Consider the following 21,562-nt stretch of genomic DNA (forward strand, 5'->3'; position numbering starts at 1 on the left):
GCCCTTTTTATTTTGAGACAGGGTCTCACTAAGTTGTTGAGGCTGGCTGGCCTTGAACTTGTGATCCTCCTGACCCAGGCTCTAAAGCTTTTTTCAAGTATACTTAATCTTTTTTTTTGTTTTGTTTTGTTTTTTTTGAGTTCCTTCACTAGACCACTTACCTGATAATTAGTCGTTTTATCATTAGAAACTGGTAATTCTCAAGAATTGATGAACCAAAGTAAAGTAAATCCATAGGAACTATATCTCAGTAATAAGTAATTGCAGTAGTTTCCTCCCTAATAGGGACATACTTAGTTTTTATTTTTATTTTATTTTATTTTATTTATTTATTTATTTTGCTTAGTGTAACTTAGGGAAATAGTTTTACATGTTTTTTTTGTTTTTGTTTTTTTGTTTTTTGTTTTGTGCGTGCTGGACAAGCACTCTACCAACTGAGCTATATCCCCAGCCTATTTGGTTTTCTTCATGGTGGCAGGAATGAAACCCAGGGCCTCAAACATGCTAGGCAAATGCTCAAACACTGAGCTACATTCCCAGCCCCCTCCTTCTTAAAGATAATAAATCCCTCTAAGATTTAGATTCACTTTTGTGATAAAAGTAATCAAATGTACCAAAAATCAAATGTGACTTTTCAATACTTTGCATCTTACCTTATAAAAGTTTAAAATTGGTATTTTCCCTCATACCTATTTCCAGAACTATGTGGGAGACACAATGCCATATTTCTGGCATAAACAATTGCGTACCTGGTAAAGCTATTTGCCAAAGTAGAAAACAACATCAAAGGTGGTGATCTGGAAGAAAAGAGACTAATTTCCTTTTTAGTTATGTGTAGTTTATGTATCTCATTTCTTTGGTGGAGATGAAAGTACACAATCAAACATAATGTGGAGACTTACATGTGCATGGCAAGAAGTCTAGAGTGCACACCATCTCCAGGCAGTGGGAGGTGCTAATGAGGCAGGACTTCTACTTCCTTCTTTATTTATACACACACTTTTAATTATTTGATTTTTTTTTTTTTTTTCCAAGAAGCACATTTCACTTTTTACCCCCAGCATTAAGGATTAAACCCAAGCGTGCTTTACCACTGAGTTATATCCCAAGCCTCTTTTGTTTTGAGATAGGGTTTCACTCAGTTGAACAGGCTGACCTCAAACTTGCAATCCTCCTGCCTTACCCTCTTAAGTAGCAGAATTACAGGTGCACACCACTGTGCCTGGCTAGGTTATTACATTTGAACTGATGAAAACTGCAGACAGTATGCCAAACCATGTTCTTCCTAGAGAATAAGTAGAGTCTACAAATTGTGTTATCAGTTGTTTTAGCTTTATTCTCATAAGTTACACCTAGAAAGAAATCATTTTTCTCTATTTTTTAACAACATAATGCAAATCTTCAATGTAGATGGTATCTGCTTGATAAAGTGAGAAAACTTTGTTTCTTCTTTTGGCTGTCCAGGGGGCATTTTATTGACAATGAATCCCAAAAGGCACAGTATGCTTACTGATCTAGTCTTGGCTTATTATTATGTATACCATTTCACAGCTGAAAGTCTGACATTAAACATCTAAAACATACTCAAAATGTGTTTTCTTCTCCATTAACATGACTGTTCAGAACAGCTAATTTTATAATTAGAATAAATATACATTATAACAGAGCAGGTACATTAATCTCAGAATTCTTAGTATTAAAAACTGCTAACTCATAGAAAGCAACAGCTTGTAACAGTGAATCATACAACTCTTCTCTTCTGTGTGAGTCAGCGGGTGAAAACATTTGTCTGTAGTGTACTACTTTATCTGGTGGAAAGAACACTCGAGGCTTTGCCTTCAGTACAGACTCAGAGAGGAACTGCTTCACTAGTTCTTTCCCACTAGTCCGAGTGTCACCAATCATCAGTTTAAAGTGCTTCCCCACTGCATTTCGATTCATGCTCAGCACATGGTGCTGGCCATCCTGGGCGAAAGTTTTATTTAATAATGCATACAGCATGGCTTCTATGATATGAAAATGTAACAGTACAGGAAACAGAGATGAGTTTTGAATGGAAAGTCCTGTTTTTTCCAGAACATAGAGATCTGCTTTAGGCATCTTTGAAATGACCGAAGAAATCTTTATTAAAACAAACAAAAGACAAAATAAGTAAGCAGAAATAATTCATTTCATTTTATGTTCATTTCTATCTTAAAATATTCTAATTAGGTAACTTACATAATAACACTTGACAATTTTGAAATAAGTGAAAAAGCATTTTATGGGTAGCAAAGTTCTGGTCATGACTTTTTCAGGAACAAACTAAGATATTTAGTCCTTAGTACCAGTTTCTTCATCTGTAAAATAGGCTTCATAATTTTTAAAAATCTATATCGACTTAATTTTAGACAACTTGCTGGGCACACACCTGTAACACCAGCAATACCAGCTCTTCAGAAGGCTGAGGCAGGAGGATCACCAAGTTCAAGGCTAGCCTGGCGACTTAGACGCTGTCTCAAGATAAAAAATAAAAAGGTCTGGGATATAGCTAGTGGTAGAGCACCTCTGGGTTCAATCCCCAGTACCAAAAAAGAAAAGTAAAAATCAGACAACTCAGAACTTTTATGAACCATTTAAAATTTTCTAGACAGACTTGTGGCGCACACCTGTAATCCCAGTGGCTCAGGTTGAGGCAGGAGGATCACAAGTTCACAACCAGCCTCCCAGGGCCTGGGGTTGTAGCTCAGTGATAGAGCACTTTCCTAGCACATGTGAGGCACTGAATTTGTTCCTTAGCACCACATAAAAATAAATAAAATTATTGTGTCCATCTACAACTAAAAATATTTTAAAAACAAACCAAAACCCTGTCTCAAAAAATAAAAAGGGCTGGGGATGTGGTTCAGTGTTTAAGCACCCCTGGATTCAATCCTCCAGTACCAAAAAACAAACAAAAAAAAAACCCTAGGGCAGAGTATAGCTAACTCAGAATTAATAATCTGCAAATGACTGAACAGCAGTTTTCATATTATAATCAGGACAGTAATTCCCAACCATTTCACAAGATTTTGAAGACTTAAATGAAAGAATGATAGTATTTTGAAAATAAGCTATGAATACAAAATAGTGATATTTTATGACATGCAGAATAATATACTTTACTATTGATTTTCCAACATCTGCCTTTGATACAGAAGGCATTTCTTGAAGTAATCAAAAAATCAAAAATGAAAAAACAATAGGAGTGCGTCAGTAGTAAGTATCACAAATAATAACCAACTATCATCTTATTACATTCCTTTTGGGAGCAGAAGATTAAAAACTACCAAAAAAGCTATGCAGGCATGCACAAGGAGCTAGACAGTGACAGGAATGTGGAGGTGCAGCAGCCTTACCTCTTTTAAATAGAGTGATGATGGGTATGTTCTATTCATTAATTTCCAATAGTCATTTTGCTGCCAGTCCAGCACTGTCAATTTGTGATCAAGGTGAGCCCAGGCAATTCTTTGAGTACCAAAAACAATAGACACAATACTATTGACTGCCTAAAAGAGAAAAGCTGATTTAATTACAAGTGTAACTTCATCTTTTTTTTTTTTTTTGGCAGTACCAGGGATTGAACCTGGGAACATGCTACCATGTATATATGTGCTGTATTTTTTTTTTTTCCTCCTGGGAAGAAGGTCCATAGCTTCCACTGGATTTAAAAAAAAACTCCAGCTCTTTTTATATTATTTTGAGACAAGGTCTCACTAAGGCTGAAGCTGGTCTCAAACTTTCAATCCTCCTATCTCAGCCTCCCAAGTCATTGAGATTACAAGCATGTGCTACTACACCTGGCTCAAGTATAAACTTTTTTTTTTTCATCAAATGTAAACATTTTAACAGATGCAAAACCTAATTTACAAACTCAGAATGCCAAACTAGTTGATATAAATTTATTTAGTTTATGAACTGAGAATTATTAATGTGCTAGACATTGGGAAACAAGAAACATAACATTTGATTTTAAGAAATAGTAAGATTTACATTTCAGAAAAATCATTGACAGCAGTGTGGGAGATGGACTAGAAGGGACTAACAAAAGGTAGGGATTGGTGTAAGGTACTGTTATAACAAAGTATTAAGAACAACACATTGACAAGAAGAGGAAATAGTGGGAGTAGAACTGATACTCAACTGGATGGTACATTCAAGCAAGACAAAGGTAAGCAGCAAATCAACTGGGAACATAGGGGGAGATGAGGGGTTTTTTTGTTTTTTTGGGTTTTTTTATGAGTTAATATCAGAGCTTCTAATATGTATAACAGCTGATTGGATATATGGATTTAGCTCTGCCGAGTCTAGGCTAGAAATAAAGTATAACGGTATCACCTCACTCCCACAGGCTCATTTAGTTGTAATGGAGAGAGACACTACTAATATGTTCTATAGATGCAAGGGCAGATAGGCAAGAACAATTTATAACTCTACACCCATCTCCCTTTCACTGCTACATAAATATCTGCAGGCAGAATAATTTGGATGCCAAGACATCTACAAAACACAGACTCTTTCGATTCTTTTCTTTAGCTCAATTATTCAAGTTTTAGGATGCATAAGCATTACTGAACCATACTGCACATAGTACTTCCTTGGGCAATAGATTTTAAGGATTGCACTACACGATTTTCTCATACACACTGACTATAAAACCCAACCTCTAAACAAGATGCAACCCCACTATAATATGAATATAGTTTTAGCTATGAATTTGGGTGAAAATCTTCCCTGAAAAATGTGGATGAAATATGTTCCACTTCAACTGCAGCAGGAGTCCAAGCCTGAGCTTGCACATAGACATAATGGAATCTGCAAGTCCTCTGAGCGCATATGTAACATTCTGTGTATATGTACTGTGCTTTTCTTCTGGGACCTAAGGTCTATAGCTTTCATCCTTTTTTCCAAAATTATCCTATAATTGCAGTGACTTTTGAGAGGCCAAGGCAGAGTTTAAGGCCAGCCTCAGCAACTTGGTGAAACCTTGTCTCAAAAAAATAAAAGGGCTAGGGATGTGGCTCAGTGGTTAAGCATCCCTGGGTTTTTATTTTTTGGTACCAAAAAGAAAAAAAAAATTAAAAATATCCATATTCCCCAAAAAACCTGAGAACCACTGTTTCAGATAAAAATGATATTATTATGAGACAAGCGAATATTTTATCAAGCAATGTGACACAGGACCTAAATGCTTGACACAGCTTAATGCTTGACTGATGTGTCAAGTAATGTGAATACGTGTCTTTTCAGGTAACATTGGAAGATTTGCTTTTAGAATGCTTGTTAAAGGTGGCAGTAGGTTGGGCATGGTGGCATACACCTGTAATCCCAGCAACTTGGGAGGCTGCAGCAGGGGGGTTGCAAGTTTGAGGCCAGTCTCAGCAACTTAGCAAGACCCTGTCTCAAAAAAGTAAAAAGGTCTGGTGATGTTGCTCAGTGGTACAGCAACCATGGGTTCAATCCCCAGTACCAAAAAAACAAAACAAAACAAAACAAACAAGGTGGCAGTGGGGACAGAAAATAAATTTAAATTCTGCTGGCAAGACTGGTATACTGTTCTAGAATCACTCCTCAACCATAATCTATATCTACATCTCATTATTTCCAACATAACCCTCAAACACAGCTGGGTATCTTACAACAGTTCTCTCTCTCTCTCTCTCTCTCTCTCTTTCTCTTTCTTTTTTTTTTTCCTTTTTTGTACTGGGGAATTGATCCCAGAAATACTTAACCACTAACCACATTCCCAGCCTTTTATTTTTTATTTTGAGACAGGGTCTTGCTAAGTTGCTTGGGCCTCCCTAAGCTGCTAAGGGTGGCTTTGTATTTGTAATTCTCATGTCTCACACTCCCACTGAGCTGCTGGGATTACAGGCATGTGCCACTGTGCCTGGTTTACCTTGCATAGACCTACTTCTTGACATTGACTGTTCTATCTAGAATGCTCTCCTTTTCCAGCCACCCTAATTTTTCTCTCCTTCAAAATCCAAATTGAGTTCTTCCAGTAAAGTCATATCTGTTTTCCCCCTTCTCTCACTTGTCAATGCACTGTCTGTACATCTCATGTGATGGTACTCACACACTTTGTTTAATAGGTCATCTATTTATGTCCAGATCCTCCAACCAGGCATGAAGAACCTGGTTTTAGTAACTTCTCAATCCAATGCCCAGAAGAGTGCTTTCCAAAGTTCTCAAAACATTAGGCAGTGTAAGAAAATGACATACCTTAAGTCTCTCTCTTTCTATGTCTGGTTTGATGAGCTTTCCCAACAGCCGGTTTTCCTGTAACTTTCTTTTTTTCTTCTCACTCTCTGGACAAAGAATGGCGTTACAAACTTGAACAACAGTTTTATACTGGAACGAGGGCACATTCATCAAACTCTCCAAATCCTGAAACGGCCCAAACTTTTCTCTGTACTCTATAATATTGATGGACTTTCTTCCATGAAGCAATTTGAAAGCTTCAAGTTCTTTATTAGATGCTGTATTCAACACATGCAGGATGGAGGCCTGCTGTTCTGAAGAGAAGAGCTTGTCGAGTGCATTTCCAGACTCCTTTGCATTTTCATTACAAAAAGAAACATTGGTAATAGTTTTCTCAGGTGCAGTGGATTTTTTCCGACAGCAGAAATTATGTAGGGCCTGGAACAAGGATAACTCCAGTGGAACTGGAAAGGATCTCCATCTCCCTAAAAGGAAAATTAACAAAATATAAACCAGGATGTCCTACTTCCTTTTAGTGTTAGTTACAAGCTTGGCCAGGTCCTTTGCAAAATCACAAAGAATTTCCAGTAATTTAAGAGATACCTGACTATGTTAGCCAGATGCAATGACACACCTGTAATCCCAGAAATTCTGAAGGCTGAGGCAAGAGGTCAGAAATTTCAAGGTCAGCCTCAGCAGTTTAGTGGGACCCTCAGTAACTTATCGAGACCCTGTCTCAAAAAAGGGTGGGGATGCAGCTCTGTGATAAAGCACCCTGGATTCAACCCACAGTATAAAAACAAAATATTAATAAACATAAGTAAAAAGAAATAATGGATCATATTAAATTATTACAGAGAATCTCCTTTAAAATAGAATATATAATTTTTGTTGTTCTGTTTTGGGGGATTGAATACAGGTACTTTTATCATTGAACTCCATCCTCAAGTCCTTTTTACTTGTTTTGAGACAGAGTCTTGCTAAGTTGCTGAGGCTGGCCTCAAACTTATCCTCCATTCTCAGCTCTTGAGTCAGGGGGTTACAGGCCCATGCCTCCGTGGGTCTGTAGTTTTGTTGCCTTTAGGGCTTTTCTTGGTTTTAAGTCATAAAAGTTGTCTTCTGATTTTTATGGGTCAGTCCTAAATGTTACTACCTAGAAACTATTTTATGCCTGTCAAGGAGTTGTAGTTACAGGCTGGGTATATAATGCAATGGTAGATCGCTTGCCTATCACTCCTGAGATATTGGGTGGATCCCCAGCAGCACTTGGTTTTTAGCTGAAATAATTTCAACTGCTTAACTTTTTTTATATTTACAATATGAGGGATCTTTATGTAACTGATGTCTCAAGATCATCACTTCTATTTTCACTACTTTCTCGTGGTGGAATTAAGAAAATTAAATTTTAAACCTTTATAAGAAATGTTTTAGCCAAGTGGTATATTTTAGAGCGGTTTTAATTTTCTTCTATGACAATGTTTTTGCAAGCAGAAGAAACACCATAAAATGAATAACTTTGTAAGACCAGGAAAAGTTACTCTGACATCGCAGCTACAGGGAATAAAGCAGCCAGAAGTAATAAGCAAGTTGCTGTTAGAATCTGAATCCTCTTGGATTCGATCCCCAGTACTGGAAAAAATAGATAAAATCTGAATCCTCCGCCTGCGCCCTGGGCCTGGGAATCACACAAGCTCCGAGGTTCGGAGACCAGAACTGCCTGACAGCTCGCCTGGAGCTCCAAACGGACGACCAGGTTATGGGACAGGAGAAAACAAACACTCGAGGTTCAGGGGCAGGTGGGAAAACAAGTCTGTACTCTAGGTACCCTACCTCCCACTTTGAGCAGACAAGACAAGTTCATCCTCTAGTCACACCAGCAGGTCCCAACGCTAAGACTTCCTCCACTGACTTCCGGTTCCTGTTTGCTTCGCCACAAAACGTCCGGCCTGGGCTCCGCGGAAAGAGTCCGGCCGAAGGGTCGTTCCGAGGCACACCTGGCTTTGCAGTGGTTCGACCGGTGGCCACGCCCCTGTGCGCGTCTTCTGAGGCCTCGGGTGACCTGCAGACTTGTTCCGTTGCTTCAGGGAAACGTTCTTGCCCTTTCCTGCCAATGGCAGCTGCTGGACCAAATCCCCGGGAAGGAAACACCTAGGCTAGTTTCATTTGTAGTTGGTTATGTCCCTCTTTGGAGAAAATGCCCTGGGCTGATTAGAGACGCATAGATTGAGGAACTCCGCTTGGTACCTAGCTTGGAGCGTAGTCCAGGGATGGGGACGTGAGAGCCAGGTACCGTAGAAAGGTGCACCAGTAACCACTCTCTTCAAGTCGAGTGGAATAACTGAGGGAAGTCCGAATTGTTTCAGAAGCTCAGCAAGGAAAAGAGGGCAGGCAAGCTATCAGGGAGGACGAGGAAGGAGGAGATGGCTTTGCCACTGGGCGAAATATTCCATTTGGATTGGCTGGAGAAAGTTCAGTGGCGCTGTATTTGGATGGTCCTCGAATGCAGCGAGGAGCAGTTAAATGACTGTGTCAGGTTGCTAGTCTTTGATTTGCAAACTTAGATTGGAATTTTCCTAGACAAATTGACCTTATAAATAGCTTGTGTGAGACCATCTTGAAGTGAAAAGCCCGGGAAGAAGAACAACAGTAGGGAAGTGTATCTTCCCAAGGGACAGGGAATAGTAAGGAATTGAATCTGAGACATGTAAGAAGACAGGGGGCAGGAGAGAAGATTCTTTCTGGAAGATGGGGAAACTTTAGCCAGTTTTGTGAAAAACAGGGAAGTCAGGAGGGAGGAAAAGGTGATGGGTTTGTGTTTTTGTGGGGCAGCAATAGATTCATTGTCCGCGTAGATATTGTCCAGAAGGCAATGAGGATGTGGGGAATAATAAGTATTAATAAGAATTACTCATAGGAATTCTAAGAATCTTGACAGTTTCTGGGGGAAGTTAGGAATCTAACAAGAAATAGTTTTTGTGCAAAATCCTCCAAGTCAGGAGAAAACTTTACATTTCACTCCAGAGTTTATGCAACTTAATGAGATATTGTAATTGAATTGCATTCTTCAAAAAAGATACATTGAGGTGGGCTCAGTGGCACACACCTGTAATCCCAGCAGCTTGGAGGCTGAGGCGGGAGGATTGTGAGTGCAAAGCAGCCTCAGCAACTTAGAAAGGCCCTGTCTCAAAAAAAAAAAAAAATAGTGTATGGGGTGTGGGGGCTCTGGGGATGATGCTCTGTGGTTGAGTGTCTCTGGGTTCAATCCCCAGTGCCAAAAAAAAAAAAAAGATGTTGAAGTTCTAACCCTTAGTATCTCAGAATGTGACCTTATTTGAAAATAAAGGCATTGTAGATGTAAGTAGTTAAAATAAGGTAGGGTCTGGGTGGTAGCTCAGTGGTAGCATGCTTGCCTAGCATGCACCAGTCACAGGTTGCAGTTCCCAGCACCTCATCCCACCACACGAACCAAAAGGTGAAAATAAAATACCAAGCACAGTCACTGCCTATGGTCCTGGTTACTCCAGAGGCTATGGGAAGATCATCTGAGTCCAAGAGTTTAAGACCAGTCTTGTCAAATAGTAACACCCCAGTATCAAACACAAAGAAAAAGAAAAAATGAGATGATGCTGGCCTGGAGCAGTGATTTATCCAATATGACCCTTGTCCTTATAAAAAGATGGTCATGTGAATTTATGATGAAGATGGTTGGAATGATAGAACTATATGCCAAGAAGGGCATTCACCTGAAGCTGGAGAAAGGCATGGAATAGATTCTCCTCAGAACCCTCAGAAGGTACCAATCCTGCTGACATCTTGCTTTCAGACTTCTAGCCTTCTAAACTGTGAGAGAATAAATTTCTCTTATTGTAACCCTCCCCATTCATGGTAACTTGTTACAGCATCTGGAAGAAACTAATACATGAAATTAATTCATAAGGAGTCCTGGTGATGCTTTCAGAGATGGTGTAGTTCTCTGGCAAGACATAACTTAGCACTTACTTCACAAACAAAGTTTTTTATCCTCTCTGAACCTCAGCTTCCCCATTTGTAAAATGGAGATAATGATACCTTACTCACAAGACAACTTGGAGTATTCACAAGAAACAGGGTGTAGAGAACCCAATATGTAATAAAAGTTTCAAGAAATGTTAGTTTTCTCATTAAGCATCGGTTTTTCTTCAGAACTAATGACCTTGAGGAGAAAGACCCTCCTTCCTCAGAGCATTCATTCAGAATTATACTATGACCAGACTGAAAGTGGTAGGGAAAAAGACAACCAGTGTGCATGATTCACTGTAAACCAGAATCAGTACATTCAAAATGAAAATCAACATCTTCCTTCAAAAACTAACTTCTTCTCACTTCCCTGATTCTATAAGTCAGATACAGAAATCGCTGGCTCAGTTTAATTAACACAGGTTAATTTTTTATGGGAAAACATTAAAAATGAATGTTCTATAACATCATGACCTTTAGGCAGACAAACATTTCTTATCAAGATTTAAAAAGCATTAAAGAAAAATGGATAAACTGGATTTAATTAAAGTTAGAATGTCTGTTCATTAAAAAACACCACTGAAAGAATGAAACAGCAAGCTATAGAGTGGAAGAAGAGATTTACAATGCTATAACTGAATCCAGAATATATTTGTATCTGGAACATATTTTCAAAATTCCTACAAATTCTTAAAAGAAATGCAGGTAACCCAATTAAAAAATGGGCAAAGGCCAGGCATGGGGGGTTAATCCTAGTGGCTGGGGAGGCTGAGGTAGGAGGATTGCAGTTCAAAGCCAGCCTCAGCAACTTAGGGAGGCCCTAAACAACTCAACAAGATCCTCTAAATAAAATATTAAAAATGGACTAGGGGGGCTGGGGAGATGCTCAGTTGGTAGAGTGCTTGCCTCTTAAGCACAAGGCCCTGGGTTCAATCCCCAGCACCGAGAAAAAAAAAAAAAAAGGACTAGGGATGTGGCTCAGTGGTTAAGGACCCCTCGGTTCAATTCCTGGTACCAAAAGAAAAAAAGGAGTGAAGACTTGAATAGATACATCACCTAAGAAGTCTATTCAAATGACCAATAAACAGATGAATCGATTTTCAATTTTATTAGTTATCAGGGAAATGAAAATTAAAATACTTTGTGATACCACTACATACCCACGAGGATAGCTAAAATGAAAAAGACAATATTAATGCATCAATAGATTGGCGTGTTGGCAAGGATGTGGAACAACTGGAAATCTCATACATGCTAATTGAACCGCGGATTGGTACAATCTCCTTGGAATATTGGCAATATCTAGTTTCTGATAAAAGCTGAAGATACATATATAACCTATGACCCAGAAATCTGACCCCTGGGTGTATGTCCAATGTAATGCAAACACGTACACTTTAAGATGTGTAACAGGTTGAACTACACATATGAAATTGCCAATATTTAACAGCTGTCAAATAGCAATTTCACGTGATTAAATGAATGATTGCATGATTATAAGACTGTTCACACTGTCTCGTATTAGCGAAAACATGGACTAATGTCAAATGATTGTGCATATACTGAGAAACTTCATCTTCATCCAGCAACACGGATGAATCTTATAATGTCCAGTTAAAGAATCCACACACTTATATATGAAGTACAAAACCAGGTAAAAATAATCTAAGATGATAAAAATCAGGTTTCCTCTGGGACTGGTCACTGAAGAGGGAGGGAGTCTTTTGGGATGACAGTTATATTCTTTGTGTTTTTTTTAGCTCTGGGTACTACTTAAATGTGTAAAACTCATCAAGTTCAAGCTTATGATATGTGTCATCCAGGCTTAGTCACAGCTACCTTGTACTTGTTATACTTTAATAAAGATTTCTTGAAAGGTTAATTTTCCAAATTACTTTGAATTAGATATGCATCTATAAGATTTGAATGTTTACTTAGTGACACAATCTACTCTCTACAGTCCCCAGTCCTTTGTCTCTTCAGATGCAGCTAGACTCCCAAGAAAGAGCTGCTAGTTCTGCAGCACATCGTGTATCTCTTTGCCCCACCCCGCAACCTCTGTGTTATTTTACAGCAGAAAAATAATTGGCTCTACAAATCTTAATCGAGGAGAAGCTTTGTTCTTTTCTGCTTTTATGTTATATTTTATCATTGTTTTTTCAATAGTGTACACAACTAAAATAGTTGAGCAAATGATCAAAAAATTTTAAGACCCTCAGCAATTTAGTAAGGCCCTAAGTGACTTAGTGAGACCCTGTCTCAAAACAAAAAGTAAAAAGGGCTGTGGATGTGACTCAGTGGCTAAGAGCCCCTGGGTCCAATCCCCAGTACCAAAAAAGTGTTTTTAAATCAACATTCATACAACATTCCAGAATCAGATTACTTGAGCTCATGCTCCAACACTGCTACATATTATGTATGTATCTCAGTTTATTGCTATAAGCACAGTTTCCTCTTTTGCAAATTAAGGCTCAAAGTACCCCTTTTAGGAGATTATTGTGAAAATTAAATTATAGGAATCACTGGTAAACTATGTTATGCAAGGAGAGATGTTATTAATTGGACAATTGAGTATACTGACTAAGATGAGGTGTGGTTTTCTAAGAAAAGGCCTCAAGAGAAAAATACCCTGATGCTTTGTAAGACAATCCCTGATGCAGTTAATTTAGATATAACTAAAGGAAATAGAAGTCGGGGGTTTTGTTTTTGTTTTTGTTTTGGTACCAGGGATTGACTCAGGGCACTTGACCACTGGAGCTACATCTCCAGCCTTCTTTTGTATTTTATTTTTAGATAGGGTCTCACTGAGTTGCTTAGCACCTCGTCTTTGCTGAGGCTGACTTTGAGCTCTTGGTCCACCTGCCTCAGTATCCTGAGCCGCTGGGATTACAGGCATGGGCCACCACACCAGGCTTGAAGTTGGGGATTCTTGAGCCCAGTTTTTAAAGTCTAATTCTATAGGCAAACTGCCCCACACCCACCAATATTCAAATTTTTAACAGATGTCACTCCAATCCCTTCAGCTGTAGTTGTGACTAAACCTGGATGACTAACTTCTTATTCAGTGTTCCAGGTAAAGGTTTGAATTGAAAACAATTATCCTATTTCTGCTCAGGCTTTATTTTCTGGTTCCTCAGATCGTATCACTGAACTTCTCATTTCTCTGACTCTGTTGACTGTCACGTTTAATTCTGAATGCAAACTTTCATAAGGACTGCCTGTGTTATGATGGTCTCAATTCCACTCAAATCAATTGTTATCTTTTGAAGTTGAGTGAAAATTCACCATTTTAACCTTTTTTTTTTTTTTTGGTATCAGGGATTGAACCCAGGGGCACTTAACCACTGAGCCATGTCCCCAGTCCTTTTTTATATTTTATTAGAGACAGGGTCTCACTCAGTTGCTTAGTGCCTCGCTAAGTTGCTGAGGCTGGCTTTGAACTTTCAATCTTCCTGCCTCAGCCTCCCGAGTTGCTGGATTACAGGTGTGAGATACCATGCCCAGCCCTTTCAAACCATTTCAGTATGCAATTAAGCTGCACTGAGTACACTCACAGTGTTGTGCAACCATAGCCACTGTCTAGTTTCAGAACATTTCCAACACCTCATAGGAAACCTCATTCCCATTTAGCAGTAATTCTCTAATTCCTGACACATACACATACCCCACCCCGCAAACACTATTTGCTTTCTTTCTCCGTGAATTAGCCTATCTTGAACATTTCACAGAAATGGATCAAACATATTTTGGACCCAACACTTGCCAATCCTCCTGCCTCACCAAGGGTATAAAGATGAATGTGACAACTTGCACTTAACCAGATCACTGCTGATTGAAACAAAATAAGTTAAAAAGCAAGTGTAGAACAAAGTGATGATTGTTGTGATAGAAATACAAACGTTGTGGGAACATCTGGCTATAAGGGCAGGCTGCAAGAAATGAGGTTTTGAATTTGAGCATGGAAGCAGAAGTTCACTAGACCCAGGGTAGCTCGTGAAGAGGAAGAGGCAACTGTAGTTGGAGAGGGAGCAGCATGAGTGAGGTGCCATTGCATAGACTTGGACAGCTTTGTGCTCAAAGGATGTTATCACCGCAGGACCTTTGCACTCCCTCTCTGCTTTTCCTGATACACTCTTGTTTCAGATAGGTGCAGAATTGCCTGGACCCTTCCTTCAGATCTTTGCAGACATGTGGCCTCCTCATTTCCTTGACTTCCCTATCAAAATAGCATCTTCTATCCTTCTCTAACCCTTTATTCTGTTTATTTTTCTTTTTAGCACTTGTCACTTTTACACCGTATTGTGTATATGTGTATTGGTTTCTCCATTCATTTTCTGTCTTCTCAACCTGAAAGTAAGCTCTATGAAGGCAACAAGAACCCCAGCACCCTTTCCAGTAGTAGGCACAAAGTAGGTGTTCTGTGAATAGTTAATGAATGACCAAACAAAGACTTTGGCAGTATTGTACTAGGGAGTCCCTCTGGGTTGTGAGCTGGTTCCTAGTGTTGAAGACAAGGTGGTATTAAACATAGAAATACATAGGTAAACTTGATGGATCCTTCTGCATGGCTGCTTGAGTGTTGGCCCTTTCACCTGCCTGCATGTTCTTTCCTTCAAAAGTCTTCTCCTATCATTGTTTGTTATTTTTACTGATTCTCATTTTTTTTTTTTTTTTTTTTTTTTTTTATTTGTGAAGCAAAGATTTATTGAATGAGCAGGCAGGTTCTGGGGATACAACGAGAACAAAACTGGCCTGACCCCTGACCTTATGAAGCTTTAAAGAAGGAAAAACCAGTAAATCAGCAAGTGATTACAACAGGGAGTGATGCACTGGGCACAACGATGGTCATTACAGCATTATGTACACCAGCAAATAATTGTCACTTTTCTATGTCTAACAGTAAAGAAATATACATATTCCATGAACTATCATGCTGCCATTAAAATGATCTCATAAAGCATCCATGATAATGATATGAGACTTATTATGTAAAAAAGTAAAAAGCAAGGAGCGGAGGTACAAACCTGTAATCCCAGCGATTCAGGAGGTTGAGGAAGGAGGATTGCAAGTTTGGGGCTAGCCTTGGCAACTTAGCAAGACCCTATCTCAAATAAAAAATTAGAAAATTAAAAAGGGCTGGGGATGTACCTCAGTGGTAAAATGCCTCTACCAAAAAGAAAAAAAAAAGTAAATAAGGGGTATAAAGGAATATAAAGTTGTATGAAAACATAGTCAATCATATTAAAATATGCATAAACACCAGAAATAAACTCACAAAAAATATTAATGATGTTTGAGAGCAGAACTGTTCAAAGTGCAGTATCAGGCTGAACTCTAAGGTACTGCCATTTTTTTTTGGTGGGGTACGGGGTTTAGACTCAGGGGCACTTGACCACTGAGCCACATCCCCAGCCGTATTTTGTATTTTGTTTGGAGACAGGGTCTCACTGAATTGCTTAGTGCCTCACTTTTGCTGAGGCTGGTTTTGAACTCACAATCCTCCTGCCTCAACCTCCCAAGTCACTGGGATTACACGCATGCACCACCACACCTGGCTACTGCCATTTTTATAAGTCATGTTCTTATGGTTCAGCTTGAGGTGCTGGTGAAAAGGGCCCAAGTTACACTTGAATTCAAATTCAGCTCCAGTACCATCCATCATCCAGTATACCTCAGTTGTGTAAACTTGGATACATTTGTTTTTGTTGTTGTTCCAGGGATTGAATCCATTAGTGCTTAACCACTGAGCCACATCCCAAGCCCCCCCCCCCTTTTTTTTTAAATTTTGAGACAGGGTCTCACTAAGTTGCTTAGGGCCTTGCTAAATTGCTGAGACTGGCCTTGAACTTGTGATCCTCTGGCCTCAGCCTTCTGAGCTCCTGGGATTCTAGGCCTGCACCATGGTGCGCAGCTTGGACAAATTTACCTCATCTCTCTAGGCCACCTAGTGTACCTCTAGGGTTGGTGGCAAAGATGAAATGGAACAATGAATGTAAGCAGCCTGGAACATTGCAATCCCGGAGCAAATGGTGGCCAGGACAGTAAGTGATGTTTCCTTTCTTCTTTACTGTAGTTTTCACATTTCCTGTAATTATCATTTTCTTCCAAATTCTAAAGCTAATAAACACAATTATTTGGACTTACAAAGGGTCATGCTTTGCTCCCTGGGGATCTTGAGCCTGTTCCTGAGAATGTGGTTGAAGGATTTCTTCCAGCCCTTCTGTGGCCCACTCAGCTGAAGAATGACACTGATCTGGGAACAGAGCTGGAAGTTTGTGCTCTGAGGGATGCTGGGAGCATTATTTAGAGAGGACGTTCTGTCCCAGGCCTCTGCTGCTCTTTCACCCCAGCAGCTGCAGTCTGGACTAAGCACCCCAGAAAGGCTGTCTTAACCCACCCTTGCCCTGAAACCCTGGCTCACCATGCTCAGCATCTGCCCGAGTCATGGCAGCTCCTGCCACAAACCTCTTTCCTCAGGAGCAGCTTCTGGTTTCTAAACACAGAAGTTGAGCTCAACTTTATCATGTCCAGTACCCAGAAATGGGCTGTAGACTTTCTCCCTTTGGGATGAAGAAAAGTTTTTGGAAATAAATGGTAGTAAAAATAAAGGACACAGAGGTTGGGGTTGTAGCTCAGTGGTAGAGCGCTTGCCTCAGCACCACATGAAAATAAATATAATAAAGGTTTTGTGTCCTTCTACAACTAAAAATATTTTTAAAATAAAAGGTACAAACTTTTCGGTTATAAGATAAGCAGTGTCTGGGGATCTAGTGTACAGCATTGGTGGTCATGGGTGTTTTCTTTGTGATGATCATTATGCAGTGTATATGTGTATTGAACTCAGTAACACATTGCACACATTAAATACATGCAAAAGTAAACAAAAAAAAAAAATCCAGAATGAAAAGACTGAAGGAGAGGTTTCATGAAATAACCTGAGACTAAACAATACCATGATAGGAGACCTGGATTTGGGTTTCTGTTCTGCTTCATATTTGGCTACATGACCTTGAATAACTTAACTCCTGTGAGGCTCAGCCTTCCCTTCTGCAAAATGGCATGATTCCATGCTGTCCTCAGAAGGTGATCAGGGAGCTCAAATATATCAGGTACTGCGGAACTCTTCTGCAAAACACTCAAGAAGTATCAATTAGTGTTACCTTCCCCAGACTCCAAACAAAAAGGAAAAAGGAGGGAAGAAACCTACTACAAATACAATACCAGAGTACTTTTTTCTTTTTTTTTTCCTCTAAGGATGACTGAAATTCCACCTTCAGGCTTTTATTCACATTAAATGGAAACATCCAAAAATAAGGAAGGGAAGAGGGGAAATGAAGGGGACCTCTCAATCTCTGGCTCCTTACTGGGAATGAGATGCCATATTTTCTTTGGGTTGCCTCTGGGGGATGTCCAGGAAGGAGAGAGTGAGAGTCAAGGTGCCAGAGGAGAGCCGCTCGGTGTCATAATTTCGCTCTGGCATTGGGCAGAGCAGAAATGCCCTTGGCTTGTCCCCTTTTCCTTTTCAATTCCCCCTCCCTCTGCCTTCCTACCATAGGTTGCCTTTCCCATCTTTCTCCTGGGAGATTTATTTCTGTTTCTCTTTTCATCTAAAGCAGAGGAAATGAATCATCTCTCGGCTTGTTTAGTAAACAGCCTCTTGACCCCTGACCCCTGCTGGCTCTCCCACTGGTGGCTCTGTGGCTGTTCCTGGACTGGGCCTCCCCTACCCCCACAGTCAACACCCCTCATGGCTGGTTGTTCTTCAGAATGTTTCTCTTCTCTGCTCTGCCCCTGGTCCTCTCTCCTCTGGGCCTGGTGGCTTGACCTTCTCTGCACTGGGGATTATGGGAAATGACATGCAGCATTCCAGATGACAATTCCACAAGCTGGCCAGGGGGCAAGGGAAGCAAAGGAACTACTGTGATTTGAGAATATTGTGTGTCATCCCAAAGACCCAAGTAGGCAGGTAGATCTCAAAATCCTCATTTTACAGATGAGGAGTCCACGGTTCAGAGAAGTGAAGTTTGTCCAAGGACAAACAGCAGGTGATGGGGCCAACATTCAAAGCCTGAATTTGTGTATTCCTTGATCAGTTCCATTATATTATGCTGTGTGCATGTGTGTGTATGTGTATGTTTTGAATGTGAATCAGGCAGGTCAGCTATAATACCAGCTGCAGTCCAGTCCGTCAGGATGGAAATCTAACATCATGTGCATTAAGCCATATGCATGCCATAGATGGGGGTCTACCTAACAGGAGATGGCAAGTACATACAGTATGTATTTTGCAGGAGGTGGATGAGTCTCTGAGGATGGTATCAAGAAAAGAAGGGGCCAGGGCATGCCTGTAATTCCAGTGGCACAGGAGGCTGAGGCAGGAGGATTGCAAGTGCAAAACCAGCCTCAGCAATTTAGCAAGCCCCTAAGCAATTTAGCAAGACCCTATTTCTAAATAAAATATAAAAAGGGGCTGGGGATGTGGCTCAGTAATTGAGCCATCCTTGGTTCAAAAAGAAGAAAAGGGGATTAATGAAATGCTCATGTTCAAGACCATCTAAGCCCTGCCCACACCTCATGGTGATAGAACTTCACAGAAACCTGCTATGTTCAGGTTGGTTCACTTTCTGGTGAGGAGAGTCATGCAACTATTTTTGGACTTCCAAAAACGTGCAGGTGACATTTCTAGGAGATAAGAAGCATACAGGAATAACACCACTGATACTGAACTTGCTAGTGAAGCCATGTGTGTATTTGGGGGCAGAGGGTAGAATTAACCCAAGTATGTATTACTGTGACGCAAGGTGGACAGTTCCTGAGGTGGACGCTCAGGAACAAAAGGGATGGACGGATCCTATCACGGAGTTCTAGGAGAACCAGAAGGTGGAGAGAATGTTTGCGACTGGGTAGTAAGAAGGGATTCCTGAGAAGGTGATGTTTGCAATATAGCTATGTCCCGAAATAGATGTAAGATCCTAACAAAAGTTAGGTTCTGTTTAATTTTTCCAAGGAGCCCCGAGATGTGGACATATGCCCTTATTCCTCCGTTACAGCGGTGGAACCTGAGGCCCAAAGAGGCTGAACAGGTTGTCCACCGCCCTGCAGCCAGCAAGGGGCGGGCCAGAAGTTGATCTCGCTCTAGGCAACAGACTCCAAGTCCCGTGTTCCTGCTCCTCCCCACCGGTCCTTAGAGTGCGGGGCGGGACTGGCTGGGCCGCGGGCGGGGCAGAATGCCCTGGAGGGGGCGGAGCTGGAGGGGCGGCGGACTGGGTCCTTTTCGGCGACCGGGACTAGCTCACTGACCATGGGCGGCCGCGGGCCCGGAGGCGGCCGGGCTGAGCCCTGCTGAGTCCGCCCCGCCCGCCATGGGCGACCGCGAGCGCAACAAGAAGCGGCTGCTGGAGCTGCTGCGGGCTGCGGGCACCGGCAACACGCACTGCGCCGACTGCGGGGCGGCGGGTAAGGGCGCGGCGGCGCGGGCGCGCGGGGCATGTGCTGCTGGGGACCCCGACCCCCGTCCATTCAGTGAACCTCCCACCCGGACCCAGGACCCTGACTCTCCACGCCGGGCCAGAAGCGGGTCTTTCCACGTCCTGGGACCCTCCCGATACTAGATCCGGGAGCTGGGCACCCTGACCTTCCTGCCCACCCCTAACACCAGACACCCTACGGCGCAGGACCCACCTCCCTGTGCCAACCCTCGAGACCTGGGCACTTCCCGCGCCCTCGGACACAAACCTCTCACTCACCGAGGAGCCCCAGACCTCGGCCCCAAGCCTCCTGATGGTCCTGTGTCCCCTGTGCCTCCCCTGGACGCCTCCGAGGGCTTTCCCTTTCCCTCTCCACCTCGCTCAGACCTGAGGCGCCCTGTTTTCGACCTCCCCACTTGCAGCTCCCAACCCAGCTTCGCCGCGGGTCCTTCCCCAGTGCTCCTCTCAGTTCCCCCTCAGCCTTATCACCTCATGTCGCGCCCGCCTCAGCCTCGCCCCCATCCCTTGGACTCTCTCCAAGATCTCCATTCTGTGGCCGCCGCATCACGGCGGGTGGGCCGATCAGAAGATTTCATGCTAGTAACTTAGTTGTTCCAAGGTGGGGGGACCCCCGCAGGCAGGGCTGGCCACCACCTCCGGAATCCTGTCGGGTCCTACCTATCTCAGAGCCCCAGTCTAGCTCTGGTCTCCTCGCTCAGCTCTGCTCAGCTACCCTCCTGCCCCGCAGATCCCGACTGGGCCTCTTACAAGCTGGGGATCTTCATCTGTCTCCACTGCTCTGGCGTCCACCGCAACTTCCCGGACATCAGCAAAGTTAAATCCGTGAGACTCGACTTCTGGGACGACAGTATTGTGGAGGTAGAAGGGCGTGCAGGTGGAGAGTCTTGGAACCGCAAAGTTGGGGTGGAGACAGGGGGCGGGTGTTCCCAGTCCCGAGAGGAGGAAACTGAAGCCCAGAGAGTGTCAGCGACTAACAGAGGAAACAGAAGACAGCATTTTAGACAGAGGCCCTAAGGACAAATCCTGACTCATTACTTGCTCACCTAGAAGCGGTGAGGCCGGGAGCTAGTTACTTAATCCTAGCTGTGAACTCTCCGTTTCCACATGTGTATTACAGGCATACCTACCTTCTCACAGGGCTGCTATAAGGGTTAAACGCAGGCCCAGTGGAAGCACAAAGTGAGCAGTAAATTAACAGTTGCTGTTATAATCAGTAGAAGTCCTAGACTGGGGGAAGGGAAACATGCTATGTTCCTCCCGCCCTCCCTGAGCTAGGAAGAGGACCACTTTGCTCTACTGCCCTGTGGGCACTGAGGACTCCTCAGCCTGGATAGTAGTAATGTTTTGGCCAGAAAAATCTTCAGAGAGCAGGCAGTTTTATACTGTACTGGTTGGCTGAGGGGATCCAGAACAATTGGGGAAGCGGGTCACATGACTGAGCACTCACTATGTGCCAGGAACTGTGCCAGACAACCGCTGGGCTGGATGTTTTACTTACTCAGTCAACACATAGTTACTATAAGCCTACATGTGTTGGGTGCTGGGAGAGAACAGTGGACAAGACAAGGTCTTTGCTCATCCTGGACTTACATTCTAGAGCAGAAGAAAGACCGGATGCTGCTCAACCTGCACATAAGCCTGAAGGGTTTTATTTGTGCCTTTTCTTCATTTTTATATGTGAGATCCCAGGGTCACTCATGGTACAAATGGCAGAGTCAGGATTTGAACCTTATTGGGATTCAAACCTGGTGCATATACTGTGACACAACCCAACAGCTTCTGGGAAGGTGAAGATTAGGGTTCACTCTAACCAAGGGTGTGCATTCAAAACCTGGTGTTTCTTCCCGCTCCTGCTC

At 42.0% G+C, this 21,562-nt stretch overlaps 2 protein-coding genes across 6 annotated transcripts in view; one reads left to right on the plus strand and one right to left on the minus strand.

The window, feature by feature from the left end:
• Nucleotides 1–371: 371 nt before the first annotated feature.
• On the minus strand, nt 372–20,575 carry TEFM (transcription elongation factor, mitochondrial). 4 transcript variants are annotated; one of them, XM_079130506.1, is made up of 6 exons: nt 20,454–20,575; nt 16,363–16,471; nt 8,053–8,339; nt 6,244–6,707; nt 3,378–3,527; nt 372–2,121 (listed from the first exon to the last, which is right to left on the minus strand). In XM_079130506.1, the coding sequence occupies exons 3-6, from the start codon at nt 8,081–8,083 to the stop codon at nt 1,657–1,659; spliced, it is 1,110 nt and encodes a 369-aa protein (XP_078986632.1). In that variant the 5' UTR covers nt 8,084–8,339; nt 16,363–16,471; nt 20,454–20,575; the 3' UTR covers nt 372–1,656. The 4 variants fall into 4 exon arrangements, with proteins under 4 accessions (XP_078986632.1, XP_078986631.1, XP_078986633.1 ...); XM_079130505.1 differs by lacking the exon at nt 16,363–16,471 and having other exon boundaries at nt 20,454–20,571; XM_079130507.1 differs by lacking the exon at nt 16,363–16,471 and having other exon boundaries at nt 8,053–8,342; nt 20,454–20,530.
• Nucleotides 17,547–21,562, plus strand: part of ADAP2 (ArfGAP with dual PH domains 2) — a 32,733-nt gene continuing 28,717 nt past the window's right edge. For both annotated transcript variants that reach the window (XM_079130503.1, XM_079130504.1), the window contains exons 1-2: nt 17,547–19,674; nt 20,434–20,564. In XM_079130503.1, the coding sequence (XP_078986629.1) occupies nt 19,581–19,674; nt 20,434–20,564 (225 nt within the window). In that variant the 5' untranslated portion in view covers nt 17,547–19,580. The remainder of the gene's footprint in view (nt 19,675–20,433; nt 20,565–21,562) is intronic.

Source organism: Sciurus vulgaris (genome assembly GCF_902686455.1).
Source record: "Sciurus vulgaris genome assembly, chromosome: 3".
Classification (NCBI taxonomy): Eukaryota; Metazoa; Chordata; class Mammalia; order Rodentia; family Sciuridae; genus Sciurus; species Sciurus vulgaris.